An 18,464-nucleotide genomic window follows, 5' to 3' on the forward strand; every position below is an offset into this window, starting at 1 on the left:
ATCTAGGCAACACAGGCAGTCTATCCTAATGTATGATTTATCCCATCCTAAACTAAGCATATGAATAGGTCTGGTGTACCCTCATGTGCAGAGGTACCTTCATGTTCATCATGTCCTATTACCTACATGTAATATGTCCGCAGCACTTTTGTAACTTTATGCTCACTGCCTTAAGGCAATATAAAAACCTAATTGTCCCCTCAAGCTGTACAACTTGTGATTCCTCTTCCTGAGTTGAGTAGGTGGTGGGTATAGGAGGAGTATTTGAAGCATTTAACCAGAGTTACGATAAAGCTTTGATGCAAATTGTACATGTGTGCACTAGACCAGAACAGTCTCCTCTTTAGGTTAAAGTGTGGAATATCCAGGTTACATTAAAAATAAAACATTCCTGCACGCACATATCCATCCCGTTGTGTTTGTGACCTATTTTTCAGACCAGTATTAATTTTCATCAGTTACGAGAAGGACAGGTCTGCTCTTGGGTTAGTGAAGTGTCAGTCACAGTTTTATGCTCTTTGAAAAGATCTGGTCAAAGCAGAAAATGAGAAGGCCACGCATTTTCTATTTTAACGTCTTTCCTGTGCTGCTTCTTAGGCTGGCAAGGAAATGGCTACAGTTGCCAAGATATTGATGAATGTGAAAACAATAATGGAGGCTGCTCAACAGCACCGATGGTTCAATGTATCAACACAATGGGATCCTTTCACTGTGGGGTCTGTCCACCAGGTAAAATGGATATTTTTTTGGCTGATGAAACTATAGAAAGACCTAAAAGATGAAGATTCAACACATTTGAACTTGTCTTATGGTAAAGTTAAGAAGCTGAAGATCGATTTTATGTAAAGAAGTATCACATACACAAAGCAATACTGTAATGTAGAATGCAGAGTACACGTATATTCAGACTGTTTCAGGTATTAGTTGAAATTTTGTAGAGTATGTCTGTAACAATGATCCCCTGAAATCCATTTCTTTTGTACTAGGTAGCCCTTTTCTGTGTAAGCATTCATTTGATGAAGTACTTCCTTTGTAAGATTATTAATGGGAAACAAAGACTGCATAACTATGATAGTAATTTTGTTGTCTGTATTAATTGAAAGGTTATCCTGTGTGCCATAAATCAGCCGTATTGTCTGTCTCAAAAAACCCTTGATATTTCACGCTCTGAATGCTGTCTAGGAAGGTAGCATGTCTGTTACAGTACAAGTCATGCAGTGGAAGTCATGACTTACATCTTTATAATATGTAGTTTATGATTGAAATATTTTATGAAATGCATGCAACCAACACTAGAGAGACTAGCAGGAAAACTGACCTTCCAATTGCTATTTAAATGGCAGTGGACTGTAGGTAGCGAAGACTCAGTTACTGAGTGCTGCAGGGTTATCACCATGCTAGAAATATGGCCTTGGATGAGTTTTGATGTGGTGGTGCAGCGGATCTCATCTCTGGCAGTGCAGAGCCTGTGCTCCAGTGCTTCTCTCCTGCGGAGCCTCCCAGGAGGAGCTGTGTGTTGTGTTTGAGACCTGAGGGCAGTTCTGATGCGCAGTGGGAAGCCTGGAGGTAGTCGTGGTTGGCAGATGCATAGGGAGGGCAGCACATGGTGACTGAAAGAGCAGAGCTTCTATGGACTTACTGAACTCAGCTATGTTTGTCTAGCACTAATACAACTGTTTTCTAAAATCATGGGAGGATTTAGTTGCAATCAGAATCCATCCATGCAATGGAGGAAAAACAGGTTTTACTTCAGTGGGTATCTCCACCCTTTTAGCTGCAGAAGACTATGATTTTACACCACAAATTAGTCTTTTGCTCACCGGATGATTGCTTTGATGTCGATTCTCAGAGAGCACAGTTTGTTACAGACTAACTATTATTTACTTCTGAACAGGTTATGAGGGAGATGGACAAACATGTACACAGGTTGATATCTGCTCAATAAATAATGGAGGGTGCCATCCTTTGGCTACTTGTACCTCAGGTCCAGGTACGATGATCTCTTACAGACTGTAAGTAATACCAATGTGAACCCCAAGGAGGGTTTGGTTAGGCTGAATCCACTTTGTAACAACATATTTAGATTGCAGCCCCTTCTCCACAGTCAGTTTTGCCTCATCAAAATGAGTTTACAGGCAGTTTAGCTAAAGCCAGCAGGCCTTTTAACCAACACTGACAGAAACAGATTTAGGCTCCATCAAAGTGCAGGTTTAATCATAAAAATGTGGAGACCTTCGCCTTACCTCTTTGATGGGGTATTCCAATTTCAGCTGCTTTTACTATTCTTCTCCTTTCTATTAATATCCTTTGACTACTCCCAATACTTCTGATGAAGTTGACCTCGGACTCTCAGGTGCCCACAGCAAAACAACACTAAGGTATTTCCATGGCCAAACTGGACAGTGGCCAGGGAATGTGTCAAAAGATAAAATAAGTTAGAATTATATTATTAAAACTCTGCTTCAAAATGTCAAGGACCTTTACTGTCATTGGTATTGTTGTTGTAACAAGAACTGAATTACTTTCTGTATGTTGTCTCATTTCCCAAGGGTCAATACCATTTTGTTCCTGCACATCTGGGTACACTGGAAGTGGATATGGGCCAAATGGGTGCTCCCCTCTCAGTGATATCTGTCAGCTGCAAAACCCTTGTGCAAATGGGCAGTGCTTGGTAAGTACTTGGCTCCTGACTATTAGTGACAACGTTATGTAGTTTTAACCAGCAACAACAGGGAGCCTGGTGAGACTGAAAGCTGAGTGCGCACTTAACTAAGTGTAATGAGGCAAGGTCAGTGGGGAGTGGGAGATCAGCAGATATACCTGGAGAAAACAAAGTGAGTTTCAGGGCATACAAGCAATTTCTTTGTGTTTGAAGTAGATGCAGCAATCTTGGCGCTAGCAACTTGAGAGACTGCAGCTGGTACTCCAAGCTAATGATGGGATGCTGGTGCTGGTAGGGAAGAACTGATGAGTGGCAGTCCCCTGTGGGACAGGGAAGTAATTTACCACCTTGTATCACAGAGGAGTTACCCATGACAACAAAACCAATAAACGGTTGACCTCAGACTGTCAATATCCAGTACAGTTAGTTATGTGTGCCTAGGCTGATGAGAGCCCTCCTGGAGTCTCAGGCTGTATATAGGGGTATGGAAAGGGTACTTCATGGGGATTGGTTGTACTCCTGCTGGTAGCCAAGTGTTTTGGACCTTAACTAACTGGCGGTGTGAATTCATTCTCATGCACAGCAACCATTTAGTTTGTTCATATGGACACTGTGAAGGCCTTTTGGCTTCCTCAGCGATGTGTGGTGTGCTCAGGAAAGTCTGTGCTGCAGACCTAGGGATTTTGATAATTCTGTTCTGGAGGACATTTATGATGATTTTGGAGAAATGTTCACAGGTGATCTAATCTAATTTACTTTTTCTGACTATTCAGAAACTATTTATTTTAGTCAGTCTATTAAAAACCATTATGTCTTCCCCTAAATTTACCCTAACATACAACTGTAGGCAGTCATGGCTATGAACTACTCCGTAAAGATAACAACACAGTCAGATACTTCAGTAAAGGGACTACAAGAACATATGAAATGGAGAAACAGCAGAGCTACATTTGGCCAGTGTAATGACAGATGAAATGTAACATGCATGAAATAACAGAAAACACATTTTCACCTTCTAAAGCAGCATTCAGAGCACTAAATACACATCAAAATCGTCTTCCATCACATTGAAAATCTCTGTTCAGGACACAAAGGACATGAACAGAGAACACAGAAGGAAATAGAGAATATACAACATTGGTTGTATGTCATCAAAGGCGGGATTGTTAGCATGTACCTTGGAATACATTGTTCTTTACTTGTAAAAAATGTGCCTGTAAAACAAGAAGTATAAGGGAAGAGGAGACGTGAAATGAAAACAGTTAAGTATACAGAAAAACCTGATTATAAGGAAAAGTAGTAAAGGTTGAGACAAAGAAATGGAAGAGACACACAGAATAAAGAATAATGCAGAGAAGGCAACAGAATTGTTTCCATTGAATATTCCTCAGGGTGAAAATGAAAGTTAACAGCCCACATAACTGCAGTGCAGACTTCCCAGGAAACAGGCTTGAGATAAATGACTTATAAACCACTGTTATCTTGACTTGCTATTTATAAGGTTTAGATAATATGATTGACTTGTTTCTAGGGTGATTGTTTCAATGCCAAGCAAACAGTTCTCTGAATGGCTAAATGAATACAGATTCTGGCTTTTTAGAAAGTAATTTGAAAGAGCCCTGCAAAGAAATAACTTAATAGAAAAAGAAAGAGCTAGATAATCTGATTTAGCTTTAGGTTTATTTTGGAACTCACCAGTGACTATCAAGGCCATTAAATTCCAAAGATTTTATTTCTTTGCTCTGATATCTCCACATAAAGTAAGGATAAATACCAATCTTTCTGCCAACTCATTCTCATCGAGTTTATTGTATTTGATTATATCTGTAGGCAATGATCTCTGGATATTTCTGCCTGTGTAATGTGGGCTGGACAGGCCCTAACTGTACAGAGAATATTGACGAATGTGTTAGCAACCCATGCCAGAATGGGGGGACCTGCACCGATGAGGTCAATGGCTACTCCTGCGAGTGCACCAGTGCCTGGACAGGACCACAGTGCCAGACCGCCCAACAAGGTACAGCCAGACTTTCCCCCCCCAGGAGAAATGGACCACCAGACTGCAGATAGTAGATGCTTGATACATATGATTAATATGTGAATAAGAACCAAGTTATGATGGGAAAAAAAAACAGCCTTCTTCTCAGTGGATTACAGGTCCCAAGCCAAAGTTCCTTGATGTCAGTTTTCCATAAGTTTTGTTTATAGCTGCTTTGTTTAGCTGTAGGAGTGTAACAATTGATCTGCAGGCCCACTGGCCTTGACTAGATGCCAGATATACCAAAATCAGATCTCTGTTCCTGAGAAAGTGGTCTGGTAAGCTGGTTGAGAAAGAAGATCAGAGACCTCATAGCAGCCTTCCCGTGTCTGAAGGGAGCCTATAAGGATGCTGGGGAGGGACTCTTCATTAACCACTGTAGTGGTAGGGCAAGGGATAATGGGTTCAAACTTAAACAAGGTAAGTTTATATTGGATATAAAGAGGAAGTTCTTTATGGTGAGGATGGTGAGGCACTGGAATGGGTTGCCCAAAGAAATGGTAAATGCTTCATCCCTGGGAGTGTTCAAAGCCAGGCTGGACAGAGCTGTGGGCAACATGGTCTAGTGTGAGGTGTCCCTGCCCAAGGCAGGGGGTTTGGGACTTGATGATCTTAAGGTCCTTTCCAACCTTACCTATTCTATAATTCTATGATTCTAAGATCCGATACAAGTAGAACAGATTTACAAGAGAATACATTAATATTTATTTTATGCATACTATTTCATTTGTTTTGAAGCTGAGATGTCCTGACATTCTTAGTCAAGAGGGAAAGTCAGGAACAGTTTCCAAACATAAATTTAATGAAAGAAATATTGTGAATGAAAATGCAAGACCGAGTTTTATAGAGTGACTGAAAGGTTCTGTCTTTAACATTTCTTCTCAGTATCACTTTTTCTGTTTGTCTGGGATTTTTTTTCCATTAATTTTAATTAAACAAGGTCAGAATAGCATTTCAGTGAGAATCCCTGTGGCAACCATCTATCAGATGGCTTGTATTTATTGCAGGTTGCTGTGAAGAAAGCAGATTAAATTTTCACAGAATCTAGACTGTAAAACTTGCACTGAGCCCCTGTGAAATATGGTCTATTTTAGAGCAGCCTTCTGAATCTAAAGGGGGCCTACAAGGATGCCAGAGAGGGACTCTTCAGCCAGGACTGTAGCAATAGGACAAGGGGTAATGGGTTTAAACTTAAACAGGGAAAGTTAAGTTTAGATATAAGGAATAAGTCCTTTACTATGGTGAGGCACTGGAATGGGTTGCCCAAAGAAGTGGTAAGTGCTCCATCCCTGGCAGTGTTCAAGGCCAGGTTGGACAGAACCTTGGGTGACACGGTCTAGGATGAAGTGTCCCTGCCCACGGCAGGGGGGGGTTGGAACTAGATGATCTTAAGGTCCTTTCCAACCCAAACCATTCTATGATTCTATGATTCTATGCTACTTCAGGCTTTTTCCTATTTTCCTTAAATATATAACTAATAATATTTTATTATCAAGCACATATAAAAATATGTATATATATATTTAACCATTCATAATAGGAGGGATATAAAACCAAGTTTTATCCAGTGAGAAAGTATCAACTTTTGGTTTAGTTCCTCATCAGGGGAAAAAATAATACATTTTATGACATGTTAATTCTGGATGTGGTTGAGAAACGGTGAGATGTTTGAGGTGGACACTTAGATTCTTTTTACCACTCACTGAAACAAAATACTTCAGTTTGTTGAGAATCAAGTGTTTCTTTAGCATCAGTTCAACCTTTAACTGGAGCTGCTTGCTGTACACCATAGCTATATGTGCATTGTATTTTGAGTGCTTTATAGACATATTTTTCTGTAGGTTTGGGATTTCTAGTTCACAGCTCCCATTCACTGAATGACTCAGTGAGAAAAGAGACAACAGCATTTCATGAGAGGTATCATCAGACCCAGAAATCTGACCAAAAAAAGTAAATGGGACAATAAAACACCTGAAGGATAACTTCAATGATGGACCATTACTGAGAAAGACAATTTTGGATCATGTTAGCTTCAAAATATCATTTCACTGTAGGTGAAAAATGTAAAGACTCTGGAGAAATTTTAAGGAATTTAAAGAATTCTGAGAAAAATTAAATAAATCTGGAGGTAGCCTTCTGGAAACAAATTTGTTTATGGACATTTTCCTAGATAGAATCAACATCTCTTGGCAGTATCCATATATTCCAGCTGCAAATCTTTGCTCTTTTTCCAGGAACTACTTTTCTCTCAGGGAATAATTTTGCTTAGTATTTTGTGATGTCATTCCACTTTAGAGGAAATTCTGGAATCTTTTATAGATGTATCTTTCACCCTTGTTTTAGATGTGTATGAAGCTAGAAAGTTAGGAGTTTGAGTCTGTATAGTGATAGCATGAATTAATTAGTTTAATTTTCCGTCTTTTTCTGCAGTTTGTGGAGGATATCTCTCAGGCTCCAGGGGGACTTTCAGTTATCCTAACAACCCAAACAGCCAACAGTACAACAGTGGAGTCAGCTGTGCTTGGGTTATCCAAACTAACTCCAACAAGGTAAAATAGAGCTGAGGTTAAAGAAACCCTTACTCTGCAGGACCCCATAGCTCATCAGAGCAAACACGACCACCTTCATGCCACATGTTCCAATATTGTCATCCAATCCCCTCAGAATAAATAGCTTTGCAAAAAGAGTAAGTTTCAGATCCCTACAAGCCATCAGGCTCCTTACCTAAAGAATTTGCCTGGGTTACCTTTTCAGGCTTTTTCCTATGCAACTGAAGGTTAGAATTTCTTCACCTACCACCAGCTAGAGAAGGTGCCATTAGTTTATGATGCGATCTGTGAATAGCTGCATGAGAAGCGCTCTGCTCTGATGGGCTCCACGGTTGGTTTGTAAGCTAAGTGACCCCACAGAAATTTTATGTTTCTGATTTCTGAGCCCCAGAAATGTGGAATTCATATTATCAATGCCTTTGTGTAGTAACAGCGTTTGAATACATTTAAGGATTAATTTTTAAATGTTGCACTTCAATGTTCATTCTGATTCTGATCTGCAACTAACAGGTCTACTTGGGTATAAATAACAGCTATAAAATATGTTATTTCACACTTTAGCACTTAGATTTCTTACTTGGGATCTAAATCTTTGATCTATTTTTGACATTTCATGGAATGAAGTAAGTAGCTTCATAAACCAGTGGTTGCTAGTGGTTTATACAGCATTATATATATGTATAATATATATGGATATACAATGTGTATCCTCAGCTTTAAGACTGAGAGCCACTCCTGTCTTCAGCAGAGCTATCTTAACACACATCAGTGAGGAATCTGAACATATATATAAAAAGCTGTGAATGTCAACTAAGTATCCAGAGTAGGCTTGGGATACACTGTTTTATGTGTGAAAAAAAAAAAAAAGATAATTTAACTTTTTTAACTGCCTTGACAATACTTTAACCATAGAAGGAATGAGAAATATTACTTATCTGATGAGAAAACTTCCATGGGAAACCTGAAATAATGTATTTTATGCATATTTCAAGCCTTTCTCATGGCTTGAAATAGATACATAGCTATATTTCACACATACAACAAACACAGGCAAATGGTCTCAATTATTAGTTTATAGAAATGATACTCCTTCCAGACAACTTCTCTGTCCTAATTCTTTCCTTTTGACCCTTAAGGTTCTGTAATATCTTCTTCTGTCCTGGAACTTCTCAGGAAATGGCATAATGGCTCCAAAGCGTGTAGATTCTCACAGCTGCGTGAACACATGTATCTGCTCTTTACAGGGTGTCTCAGCAGATGAAAAAAAAAGAGAGTTTTCTTGTTTTGTTAATTCCCATTAGATTCTGCGTATTGCTTTCCCATTCTTCCATCTGGAGTCAAGTAATGAGTGTAACTCTGACTTCCTTCAAATACACGATGGGCCTTCAGCGTCAGTGCACATGCTGGGGAAATACTGTGGCTCCTCACCTCCTGCAGAACTTTTCAGTTCCCACAACTCCCTGTATATTTGGTTCTACTCAGACCACACTGTTACAGCTGGAGGTTTTACTGTTCAGTGGGAATCTCGAGATCCTGGTAAGTTTGATGAAATGCTTAGTAATTTAGCATTTTTGCAGCTTTGAAGCAAAATGAATGACTTGTTTCCTCTGATTAGGAAGCATTAGGAGAGGTAGGACAGTATTTTACTAGGGAGTGGAGCTGAAATGTCACTTTAAAACATTTAAACTCCAAATTTTTTTCTTATTACATCTATATAAATCAGCTTTGCCTGGAATTATTTTTTTGGTTTTTAATGAAAACAGTTTTGTGCTAGGATAAAACATGGAAACTAATTGTGAAGTACAGAAATTCAGATTAATTTTCTAAATCCAATCCAAAACACGGTGCTTTTGATCGTTCTTCTAAAGACATTTCCATCATAACTGGGAACCGTTACGCTTTTATAACTGAGATGCAGAATTAATTGTAAAATTAAAAAAAAAAAAGTAACTTGGTTTGTTCGGTTTGATATTTGGTTTTGAATTTATTTTGAATCCCAAGTGATACTTTGTTTTGACACTACTGGGGAATTCATCTGACCTGACACATGGTGTTCTGCTTTTCTGTTAGAATGTGGTGGTGAGTTGACGGGTACTTACGGCTCAATAAGCTCTCCAGGATACCCTGGTAACTATCCTGTAAACAGGGACTGTTTCTGGACCATCTCAACCAGTCCTGGCCTCCTCATCACATTTGCTTTTGGCACACTAAGCCTAGAACACCATGAAAACTGCAGTTATGACTATTTAGAGGTAAAGTGTAATTGTGGATTATGACAACATTTTATGGCTATGTTATTGCAAAACAAGATATTTCAAAACTTTTGTACATACAGACAGGAAAATTCAGTCCTGGGTTGAAATGATCATTTGTACTTATTTCAGCCATAAATGCACAATCAGATACGGGCAATATAACAGAAGGAGGGTGAGAGCCTGCTTCACTGAAGACAGTGGAATCTTGTGACTAAAGGTGACAGGATTCAGGCAAAATACCTGTAGGAAGCTTTCACTTTCTTACAAAGTTCAGTTTCCAAACTCCTTGTCAGATGTCAGCCCACAGAGTATTACCATGCTAAGGTAAACTATTATGAAAAGGAATCTAATAGTAATAGATTCAGTCTGTGACTTGATGTGTGAGCTTAAGGCATTTTGCCAAGTGTAATGGCTACAGGACTCACCAGTATCCAGTCATGGAAATGAGAAGCTGTTCTAGAATAGCATGTTCTCCAAAACTGCAGTGCAGACCATGATTTCAGGAAAGCAGTTCAACAGCAGATCTCCTGATACTTTCTCTTTTCACAAAACTCCTCCTAGGAACACAATCGCTGCTATGCTGGTGGGTCTATTTCTGGGTTCCCCTGTGTTTGGCGGAAACTTCCTATGAGCTTTCCCTCCATTTATCATCTACAATATCTCCTAGGCCCCCTGAGATAACTTTAAGAGTGTTACTACTGTTTACAGTTGGGACAAATCTAATAACCCTAAATGCTGTTTTATCATTCTGTCTAGATTAGAGATGGTCTTCTTCCACAAGACCCTGTCCTTGTTAAATACTGTAGCACTGGGACTCCACCTCCACTCCAAACCACTGGTCCATATGCATGGATTCACTTTCACTCTGATGACTTTGTTACTGATAAAGGCTTTCACATTCTCTATACAACATCTCCTGGTAAGTAAAATTCAGCGTTAAAGGATGATCTGTGACTTTTCTAAGATATAGCCAATAACACATGAATGGATGCAATGAACACTTGCTATTTCATAATACAGAAATCCTCTTTGATTTGCAGCCTTTGTACACAGGCAGCCTAAACTGAAAGAGTTACCATACTTGTGAATATTTCAACTGATTTATTCTTTTTTTTAATATAGCAGATCCAAGTTGTGGAGGAAATTACACGGACAGTGAAGGGGTTATCACATCCCCTTTCTGGCCTAACCCTTATATCAGCAACCGACAATGTATCTACATTATCCGACAACCAGAGGATGAAAAAATATACCTCAACTTCACCCATATGGAGCTGGAGAGTCACACTGATTGTTCATCGAATTATATTGAGGTGACTTCTCTCAATGGGTTGATATGAGAGGTTGATTGCATGTGTGTACAAAACCATGCTGCATCATTTCCGTCACAAGGGCCACTACAGAAATAGGTGTAGTTTTAACTATAGCAATTTTTTGGGTTCATAAGTCACCGGGGCTAAAAAAGCATGACTGTATATCTGGAATGAAGCAAAGGAAAGTGAACAAGAAAATCTGGCTAGGTTAACACTAATTCTTAATTGGCTATATATGATTAAGGTGGAGTTTGGACCTTTGCTAAATGCATGCCAAACACAAGAAAATAGAAACAATACCATAGCCACTATGCAGTGTTTTCTGGAGTCATGGTGTTATTCAGAAAATCCTGTTCTGGCACAAAAGGGAAGCGCATGATATATGTATGTACGTATACATACAAACATATACATACATACACACACACACACATACATATGTAAAACCAGGAGTTTATTGTTAGCATAATTGAAATCTTACAAGTCTAATTCAAGAATTGTTATCAATCTAAATCTAATTATAAAAAATAATAGTACAGTTAGAATGTTTATATGGAAAATATGATAATTAGAATAGTCATGTTGATACTAACTGGGATCCACTTGAGGTGATATTTATGTTTGCTTTCACACCTAGCTCTCTCTTCACTGGTCTGCAGCTTCATGTTATACCTGGATTTGCTACCATAGGGTGCCTTTTTGGGTTTCTTTGGTTTGTTTTTTTGGTTGTTTTTTTTTCTTTTTTTCTCTGTTATTCCTATAGCCGGTTTTGTCCGGTTCCAGGTCTAAATTTCTTTAACTGATGGTAGGAGAGGTTTGGCATGGGCTCGCAGGGGCCATGGGGCTTCCTGGAGAGGCACAACAGGGCCTTCTGACCTGGCCAGTGAGCAGGACAGCCCCGGACATCAGGCGCCTTCCTGGGGATGGGGATGGACCAAGGCCACATGGGTATGCGGGCACGGGGGTGAGCCTGGCTTATCAGAGCCTGTGGCCAGGAAGGGCTATTGGAGCTGGAGACTCCCCTGCTGCAGGGTCGCTGAGGTGGGGACTCATGGCCCTGGGGGGTCAGCATGAGTTCCTGGCTTTGGGCAGGGTGCAGGGGTCCTGGGGGAGGCAAGGCTGTGACAGTGAGTCCTGGTGGTGCCCCCGGGGCCTGACAGGCTCTTTATGTTGGTGGCCTGTGACCCTTCTCCTGTCATCCTGTCCCTGTTCTCCTCTGGTTTGTGCCCTGACTCAAAGCTGTCAATGCCTGCTGTCGTACCTGTACTTCTCCATACTGTCATAATACCTCATCCTACATGGAATGACTGCTGGGTACTCCTGCTTGTATAAAGCTGTGGCTGTACCACACAGAGGTAAAACTGTTAGTGAAGGTGCTGCAGCAACTGAAGCAGGTGGGAGAATCATAGAATCATATACTCAGCTAGGTTGGAAAAGACCTTTAAGATCATCAAGTCCAACTGTTACCCCACAGCTGCTAAGTCCACCACTAAACCATGTCACTAGGGACCCCATGTACATGTTTTTTCATTTCCAGGGATCATGATTCCACCACTTCCCTGGGCAGCCTGTTCCAGTACCTGACTACCCTTTCAGTGAAGAACGTTTTCCTAATATCCAATCTAAATTTCCCCTGACACAGCTTGAGACTGTCACCTCTCATCCTATCGTTTGTTACCTGGGAGAGGAGACCAGCCACCTCCCCTGTCCATCCTCCTTTCAGATAGCTGTAGAGAGGAATAAGGTCCCCTCTGAGGCTTCCCTTCTCCACGCTAATCAGCCCCAGTTCCCTCAGCCGTTCCTCTCCAGACCTGTGCTCTAAAAGAAAACCCTGCAGCCCAGAGCAGAGCTGGGTCCCCCGCTGCTGGCTACGCAGTTAAGTGGCAGCACAGGTTTGGTTTTGTGTTTAATCTCTTCTTGATCAAGTCAGGAATAGGCTCCTGTGAGCTCCATGTACTTAATCTGTTTGTAAAAAATGTTACTGTACTGACATCGTTCCCTTCCCTCCTCCTCCAGTGCAGACACTTTGGTTGGAATGAAGTGTAATTAATTTCTGGAATGAGAGGGGAAGTGTGTTTAATGAAAACAGACAGCTTTTGTTTGCTTGGCCTAGTACTCCTCTTGCCTAATTGCTGGCAGAACAGCAGCTAAATTCACAGCAGCCAGAGAGACAAACCCATTTCTGTTGAATGCAATTGGTTTGTATTAGTTCAGCAAGGCATTTACCTCACTGTTTGCGGATCAGTCACAAGCCATTCAGTGTCCCTGTGTTTCTGTCCTTCACGTCTTCCTGCCCTCTCACTCAGTGGCTCAGCCCAGAGCAAAGAAACAGGACCGACATTTTCTGACAAGGACAGTCAGTGTCACTAAAGCACTGAGTTCTTTTATCAAGGCCTGATTTTCCACGTATGTGCATTTTGTAATGAGGTTCAGCTAGAGAGGTAGCTTTTTGGTGCTTCAGGTACTTTAAAGGTCACTCTCGGACAACTGTTTTGTCATTTTGAAAAGGCACAGATTTTTCCCGGCCCTGGTGATACAGGAAACCTGCAGAGTTTCCACAGGGACCAGACACAGCTCACGGGCACTTGTTTAGGGAGGGATGCTTACTCTCTTACTAAGGAAGGAACAGCCTGGGACCAGAGATCTGCAATAAGAAACTAGAGACAATAAAACTTATCTAAGTAAGACTGAGATGTGGTGCTGCAGAGGTAAGGTGTTAGCCAAGACAGCTTCTTTTCCATGCCATTCTTCTAGCTGGCAATAGGAGACATTACTGACATACTTTAATGAACCTGTTATTTTTAACAGTACTCACTGGGCTTTATAAACCAAAAATGTAAGGAGAATAAGATCAAGAAAAAAAATATAAACTCCTGTGAACCATAGTTCTGGAAAATTTCACTGCTGTCCAAAGACTTTCTAAATACTCCGGCACAAATTCTGATCCCAGTTGCTGTGCTGTAAATCAGAATAATTCTGTCACCTTAAACTCAAATTCCAGGGAAATTAAATATATCTGTTAGTCAGAAAGCCGTCTCACCAGCTTGAGATTGCCAAAGCTGGGCAAGCAGGCCTGCCACTGCCACCTGTTCACCAGAGGCTTCCCTGCCTTCTTTCAACTTACGGAGGAATACAGCTAAGGAATGAGGGGGCCCTGAAAACTGGATGTCCCTGTCTTTGCCAATGGTTTCACTGGAATGATTTTTTTTGGATAAATAGCACATAGGTGCATTTAAAAGCGGCTCCAGCTACATGAGCTACCACCACTTTTACAGCAGAAAAGAGCTCTTTTATTTTCAGGAGAATCTTTGGGAGAAAAAATGCATTTATTTGCTTGGGTAAATAGCAGAGGACCTGGCTTTTTTTGACTTCATCTTGTTGGCTGCCCACTTGGAATTAGATGGGCACCTCAGAGAGTGTTCCATGCTCCTTGGCTATACCAGTGCTTTGCCTGGTCCCTTGGATGCACTTATTCTTACAGGCTGTGGGTTCAGAGCCTGAAGTTCAGATATGCAAATGCCTCTTTCCCTTCTAGTACTTTTGATAATCAAGGTTTCTAATCAACTTCTGCGAAAACACATAAGATACATGTCTCTTTCGATTAGCAAATTAATTGAGGTCAGTAGAGTGGCAGGGCAGAAGGTAAAAGCTGGAAGTGATTCCCTTCATTACCATTATTATGCATTGGACCCGTCAGATAAAGTAATAGAAAGATGTCAGTATACCTCTTTACTGCTTTGGGGACTCAGAGCTGCATCTCCTGTAAGTGAGCTGTCTGGCTGCATTGCTGTAAGGGTGTGATTGGACATGTTCTGGAGAAGTGACACTGAAAAATCACTAGAAGCTTCATGGTGAAAGCAAGAAAATCACAAATCATACCCCCCCCCCCCCCCCTTTTTTTTTTTTCTAGCAGGATTTAGTGCTGGCAAAATTTTCATAGCTATCGCTGGTGAGCACTCTGCCTGGCTCTTTCATGCTAAAGGTGTCACTTTTGGCAGCAGTGTTAAAGCTGTGGTTCACAGAGAAGACCTGTTTCATCTTTGTGTCCTGTGATAGTAACGTGTGTGTCTTCTGTGCTGATCATCCAATCTTTCTTTTGAGCTCTTGTAAATCTTGTACTTGTGCCAATTACTATGATGGTTCTTTTTCTCTCTTACAGATTAGTAAATTAGTTGCTCCTTTTGTTGTTTAGTATCCTTAGTGAGATTATAATTTTGTCTGGATATCAGATCCCAATGCTTTTCTGGTCTGATGTTCTTTTTTTATTTTCGATGACTAGGTTCGAGATGGTGACAATGAGATGTCTTCTCTTATTAGCAAATTCTGTCATAGTACACTCATGTCTCCAATCACTTCTACCAGCAACAGTCTTTGGATCAAGTTCAAGTCCGATGCTTCTGTGCAAAGGGCTAGCTTCAGGGCCGTTTATCGAGTTGGTAAGAGGAACTGGTGACTTGCACAATGAATTGATCTGTAATTTGGACATTTTCAGCCATTTCAGTGTTATGTTATCCATATAATGGGTTTAAGACAAAATTCAGAAGAAAGAAAATCAAAAAATAGGGTCAATTTATTTATTGATTGCCACTTTTGGAAATGCTAAGATGATGTCTGAAGTAGGTCTGTTGTAGGCACTCCTAGCATGCTTGCTGGGATGTGCACCCCTCATTGCTTCTATTAATGATAAATCACTTACTGCTGACATACCAAAGAGGATAGAGCTATAAATCTGACTAAATATTTTTACTTTATATCTTCCTATATTTCAGTTCTTAATCACCAACAAATCTATCTGTGTTTTTGAAAGGAGTCAAATCCATTAGTTACCATGGTATGGTCAGATTGATGGTATCTGTAGGTACATGTTTATGCTATACATATAGCAATATGCTATTTTAAATACATTTTAATACTAGTTTGATGATTGGTAGTAGATGCTGTGAGAAGATAGGTTTTTAGAGGTGGTTTTCTTTTAATTTCATAGTGATATTTATAGACATCATGTTATACATTCCTTGAAACCATTCTTCACAAGTACTTATTCTTAGTGTCTCTTGGCAGCCTGTGGAGGCTCCTTGTCTGGAGCAGGCACCATCCATTCACCTTACTACCCCAGGGTGTCCCCTCACCCAAAGACCTGTGAGTGGATCATCTCCCAGCCAGCTAGCAAAGTGGTGATTTTTAACTTTATTGACTTTGACATTCGGAATACAACCACCTGTGACTCGGACTACATTGAGGTAAAGAATAATACATATATACTATGAATAGTAGATAGATTCCTGTCTGTATATTCATTCTCATAGTCCTTTCCACCAAAGCTGAACTGCTTGACAATTATAAAAGTTATAAAAGCTCTTCCAGGTTCATAATGGGATCCTAAACCTTTTCTTCATTCTCTGAAGATCGTATGACCACTTTCATAATCAGAGACAAGTATGAGGTGTTTTTAAATAGACAGACCTGGTTTTGGAGGTTTATGTGCTGCTTACTGTTGATGGTGTAAGATCTCGGCTTTTATTCATGTGACATGCTTTGGGTGGGAGAGTGCTTCTCTGGCAGTCGTAAGGTCGCATTGTATGTGCATATAGCAGAAACCATGCTGAGGAAAGTGTAGGGTTTGACTTACTAAGGGTCTCCTTCATATGGTCCTTACAAATTCATTTGTGCTTAAAACTTTAATATAATAGAAGTTTGTATGGGATGTTTCTAATGCATTGTTCTTCAGGTCAGAGATGGTAACAGCACAGATGCTCCTCTTCTGGAAAAATATTGTGGTACAGCTGTACCATCTACAGTGCAATCTACGAGGAACAATCTCTATATCAAATTCAGAGCTTCTTCTTTTTCCAGCCTTGGATTCAGAGCTGAATACTGGCCATTAGATACAGGTAAGGATTTTTTTTTATTGTTTTTCTGTGTTGGGACTCACCAGATTTTCCTGTACACTGAAAACATCTGGCCATCAAGTTTTATGATGGTGTGATGGGAGATAAACTGTGAATCAATTACCGTGTAGTATGCATTGAGGGGAAAAACAAGACTATGAAATTTCTAGAAAGAGAATAAATTTTATAAGTGCCTAACTTTTTTATAAATGTGTCATTTAACCTGATATTTTAAATCCCTACAGTATGTGGAGAGATGCTTACTGAGCCGGAAGGAACTATTACAAGTCCTAGTCATCCAGATGTCTACCCACATGGTATTAACTGTACCTGGATTATCAACATTGAGCCCAGCTACCTTATCCGCCTGACTTTCACTTCATTTAACTTGGCGTTTGATTATGATTGCAAAAGTGAATATCTTGAAATATATGACAACATCACTGTGGAAATACTGGGAAGGTGAATATGTCTATTAGCCTACTGAGCTGAATTACTGTAGAGGGAGTGCTGTTCTGTATGTCTCGACATCCAAGGTCAAAGCAGCTTGCCTTCTTTGATCATGGAATGAGAAGCACATTTATTAAATATTATACTGAAACTAACTTGGGTCAAAAGGGCAGCTTTTTTAAGGACAGGTTTCAATATCTGTCATTGTCCAGTGCCATTAACATTTTGATTTATGGGAAATAAATTCATAAGCATTAATGTATATGTGCCCAAGGAAAGACGTGATGTGAAAAACTTGCAGAAGTGAAAGATTATTAAAAGATTATGCACTTGGATCTCAGCAAAATCTAAACCAAAATCTGCATTTTATAGGAATTTGGTTTCACTTTCTCCTGATGTGTGATTTTCTCTTAGGAAAGAATCTTTTCTTTTTTTCCCCTTCTCCAGTTGGGGTATACACAGGGTTTTCTTGCCACTCTAGAATTCAAGAACATCTTTACTACTTGGGAGTGATATTCAGATGCAGCTACAGACTGTAAAGTAGTTGGCTGACATGGCAGTATTTTGGAAAATAAAAAGCAAACAACTCTCATAATGCAGAGTGTTTTGCACCCTTAGTCTTTGGCCAGCCACTCTGACTCCTACAAAAGAAGAGAATGTGTTGTAGGTACAGCATAGAATAATTTCAATATGAGTTTGGTAACTTGATGAACTGTTTCTTCTCTGATTTTGCCCAAAGTTAGACTTGTACCCTTCCTTGTACATGTGCTATCTAGTCCCATGATACAGGGTATATGGCTGGGATCTGTGCCATACAAAGAAGAAATTTGTGTATGTGTAGCTGTTCTAACTTCCCAGGAAAGCTGAGTCCCCTTCCAATAATACAGACGTTTCATAAAGTACTGCTATTCTATCTGGGGCATATTTTTGCTGCAGGTACTGTGGAAGATCAATTCCACCATCGCTCACTAGTGGTGGCAACATCATGACTTTGTACTTCGTGACCGATCACAGTACTGCATCTGAGGTTTTTTCAGCTAATTATATCTCCCTGGATGCATCAAAAGGTAATATCTCAGTCTGTTTGTTATGCAAATTCAATGTTTTCATCTGTCACTGTAAATAGCCACTATGTGAAGCAGAAACATTATTTTATGTGTTAACAGAAGACTGCTTGATGCCTCTTCTACCCTTTCTTATTTATCCTGCTTTATTCACAAGCTTTTTCCTCCCTAGAAAAGGAGAAAGCAATTTCTATAAGCAAAACTGCTATTTTCTTTAAAAAGCCAGTAAGAGCTGACATGGCAGA

At 40.0% G+C, this 18,464-nt stretch overlaps 1 protein-coding gene across 3 annotated transcripts in view; it reads left to right on the forward strand.

Annotated features, from left to right (window-relative positions):
- Window positions 1–18,464, forward strand: part of CUBN (cubilin) — a 142,265-nt gene that overhangs the window by 10,889 nt on the left and 112,912 nt on the right. For 2 of the 3 annotated variants that reach the window (XM_062633700.1, XM_062633698.1), the window contains exons 9-22: window positions 598–729; window positions 1,895–1,990; window positions 2,550–2,671; window positions 4,493–4,679; window positions 7,131–7,249; window positions 8,551–8,785; window positions 9,320–9,501; window positions 10,261–10,423; window positions 10,627–10,817; window positions 15,097–15,253; window positions 15,879–16,057; window positions 16,546–16,708; window positions 16,951–17,167; window positions 18,092–18,222. In XM_062633700.1, coding sequence (XP_062489684.1) covers window positions 598–729; window positions 1,895–1,990; window positions 2,550–2,671; window positions 4,493–4,679; window positions 7,131–7,249; window positions 8,551–8,785; window positions 9,320–9,501; window positions 10,261–10,423; window positions 10,627–10,817; window positions 15,097–15,253; window positions 15,879–16,057; window positions 16,546–16,708; window positions 16,951–17,167; window positions 18,092–18,222 — 2,274 coding nt within the window. The remainder of the gene's footprint in view (window positions 1–597; window positions 730–1,894; window positions 1,991–2,549; window positions 2,672–4,492; window positions 4,680–7,130; window positions 7,250–8,550; window positions 8,786–9,319; window positions 9,502–10,260; window positions 10,424–10,626; window positions 10,818–15,096; window positions 15,254–15,878; window positions 16,058–16,545; window positions 16,709–16,950; window positions 17,168–18,091; window positions 18,223–18,464) is intronic. The other variant, XM_062633699.1, reaches the window with a different exon arrangement.

Source organism: Pezoporus occidentalis, unplaced genomic scaffold, assembly GCF_034315485.1.
Source record: "Pezoporus occidentalis ecotype Australia unplaced genomic scaffold, CSIRO_AGI_Poc_V1 ctg40, whole genome shotgun sequence".
In the NCBI taxonomy this organism is placed as follows: domain Eukaryota; kingdom Metazoa; phylum Chordata; class Aves; order Psittaciformes; family Psittacidae; genus Pezoporus; species Pezoporus occidentalis.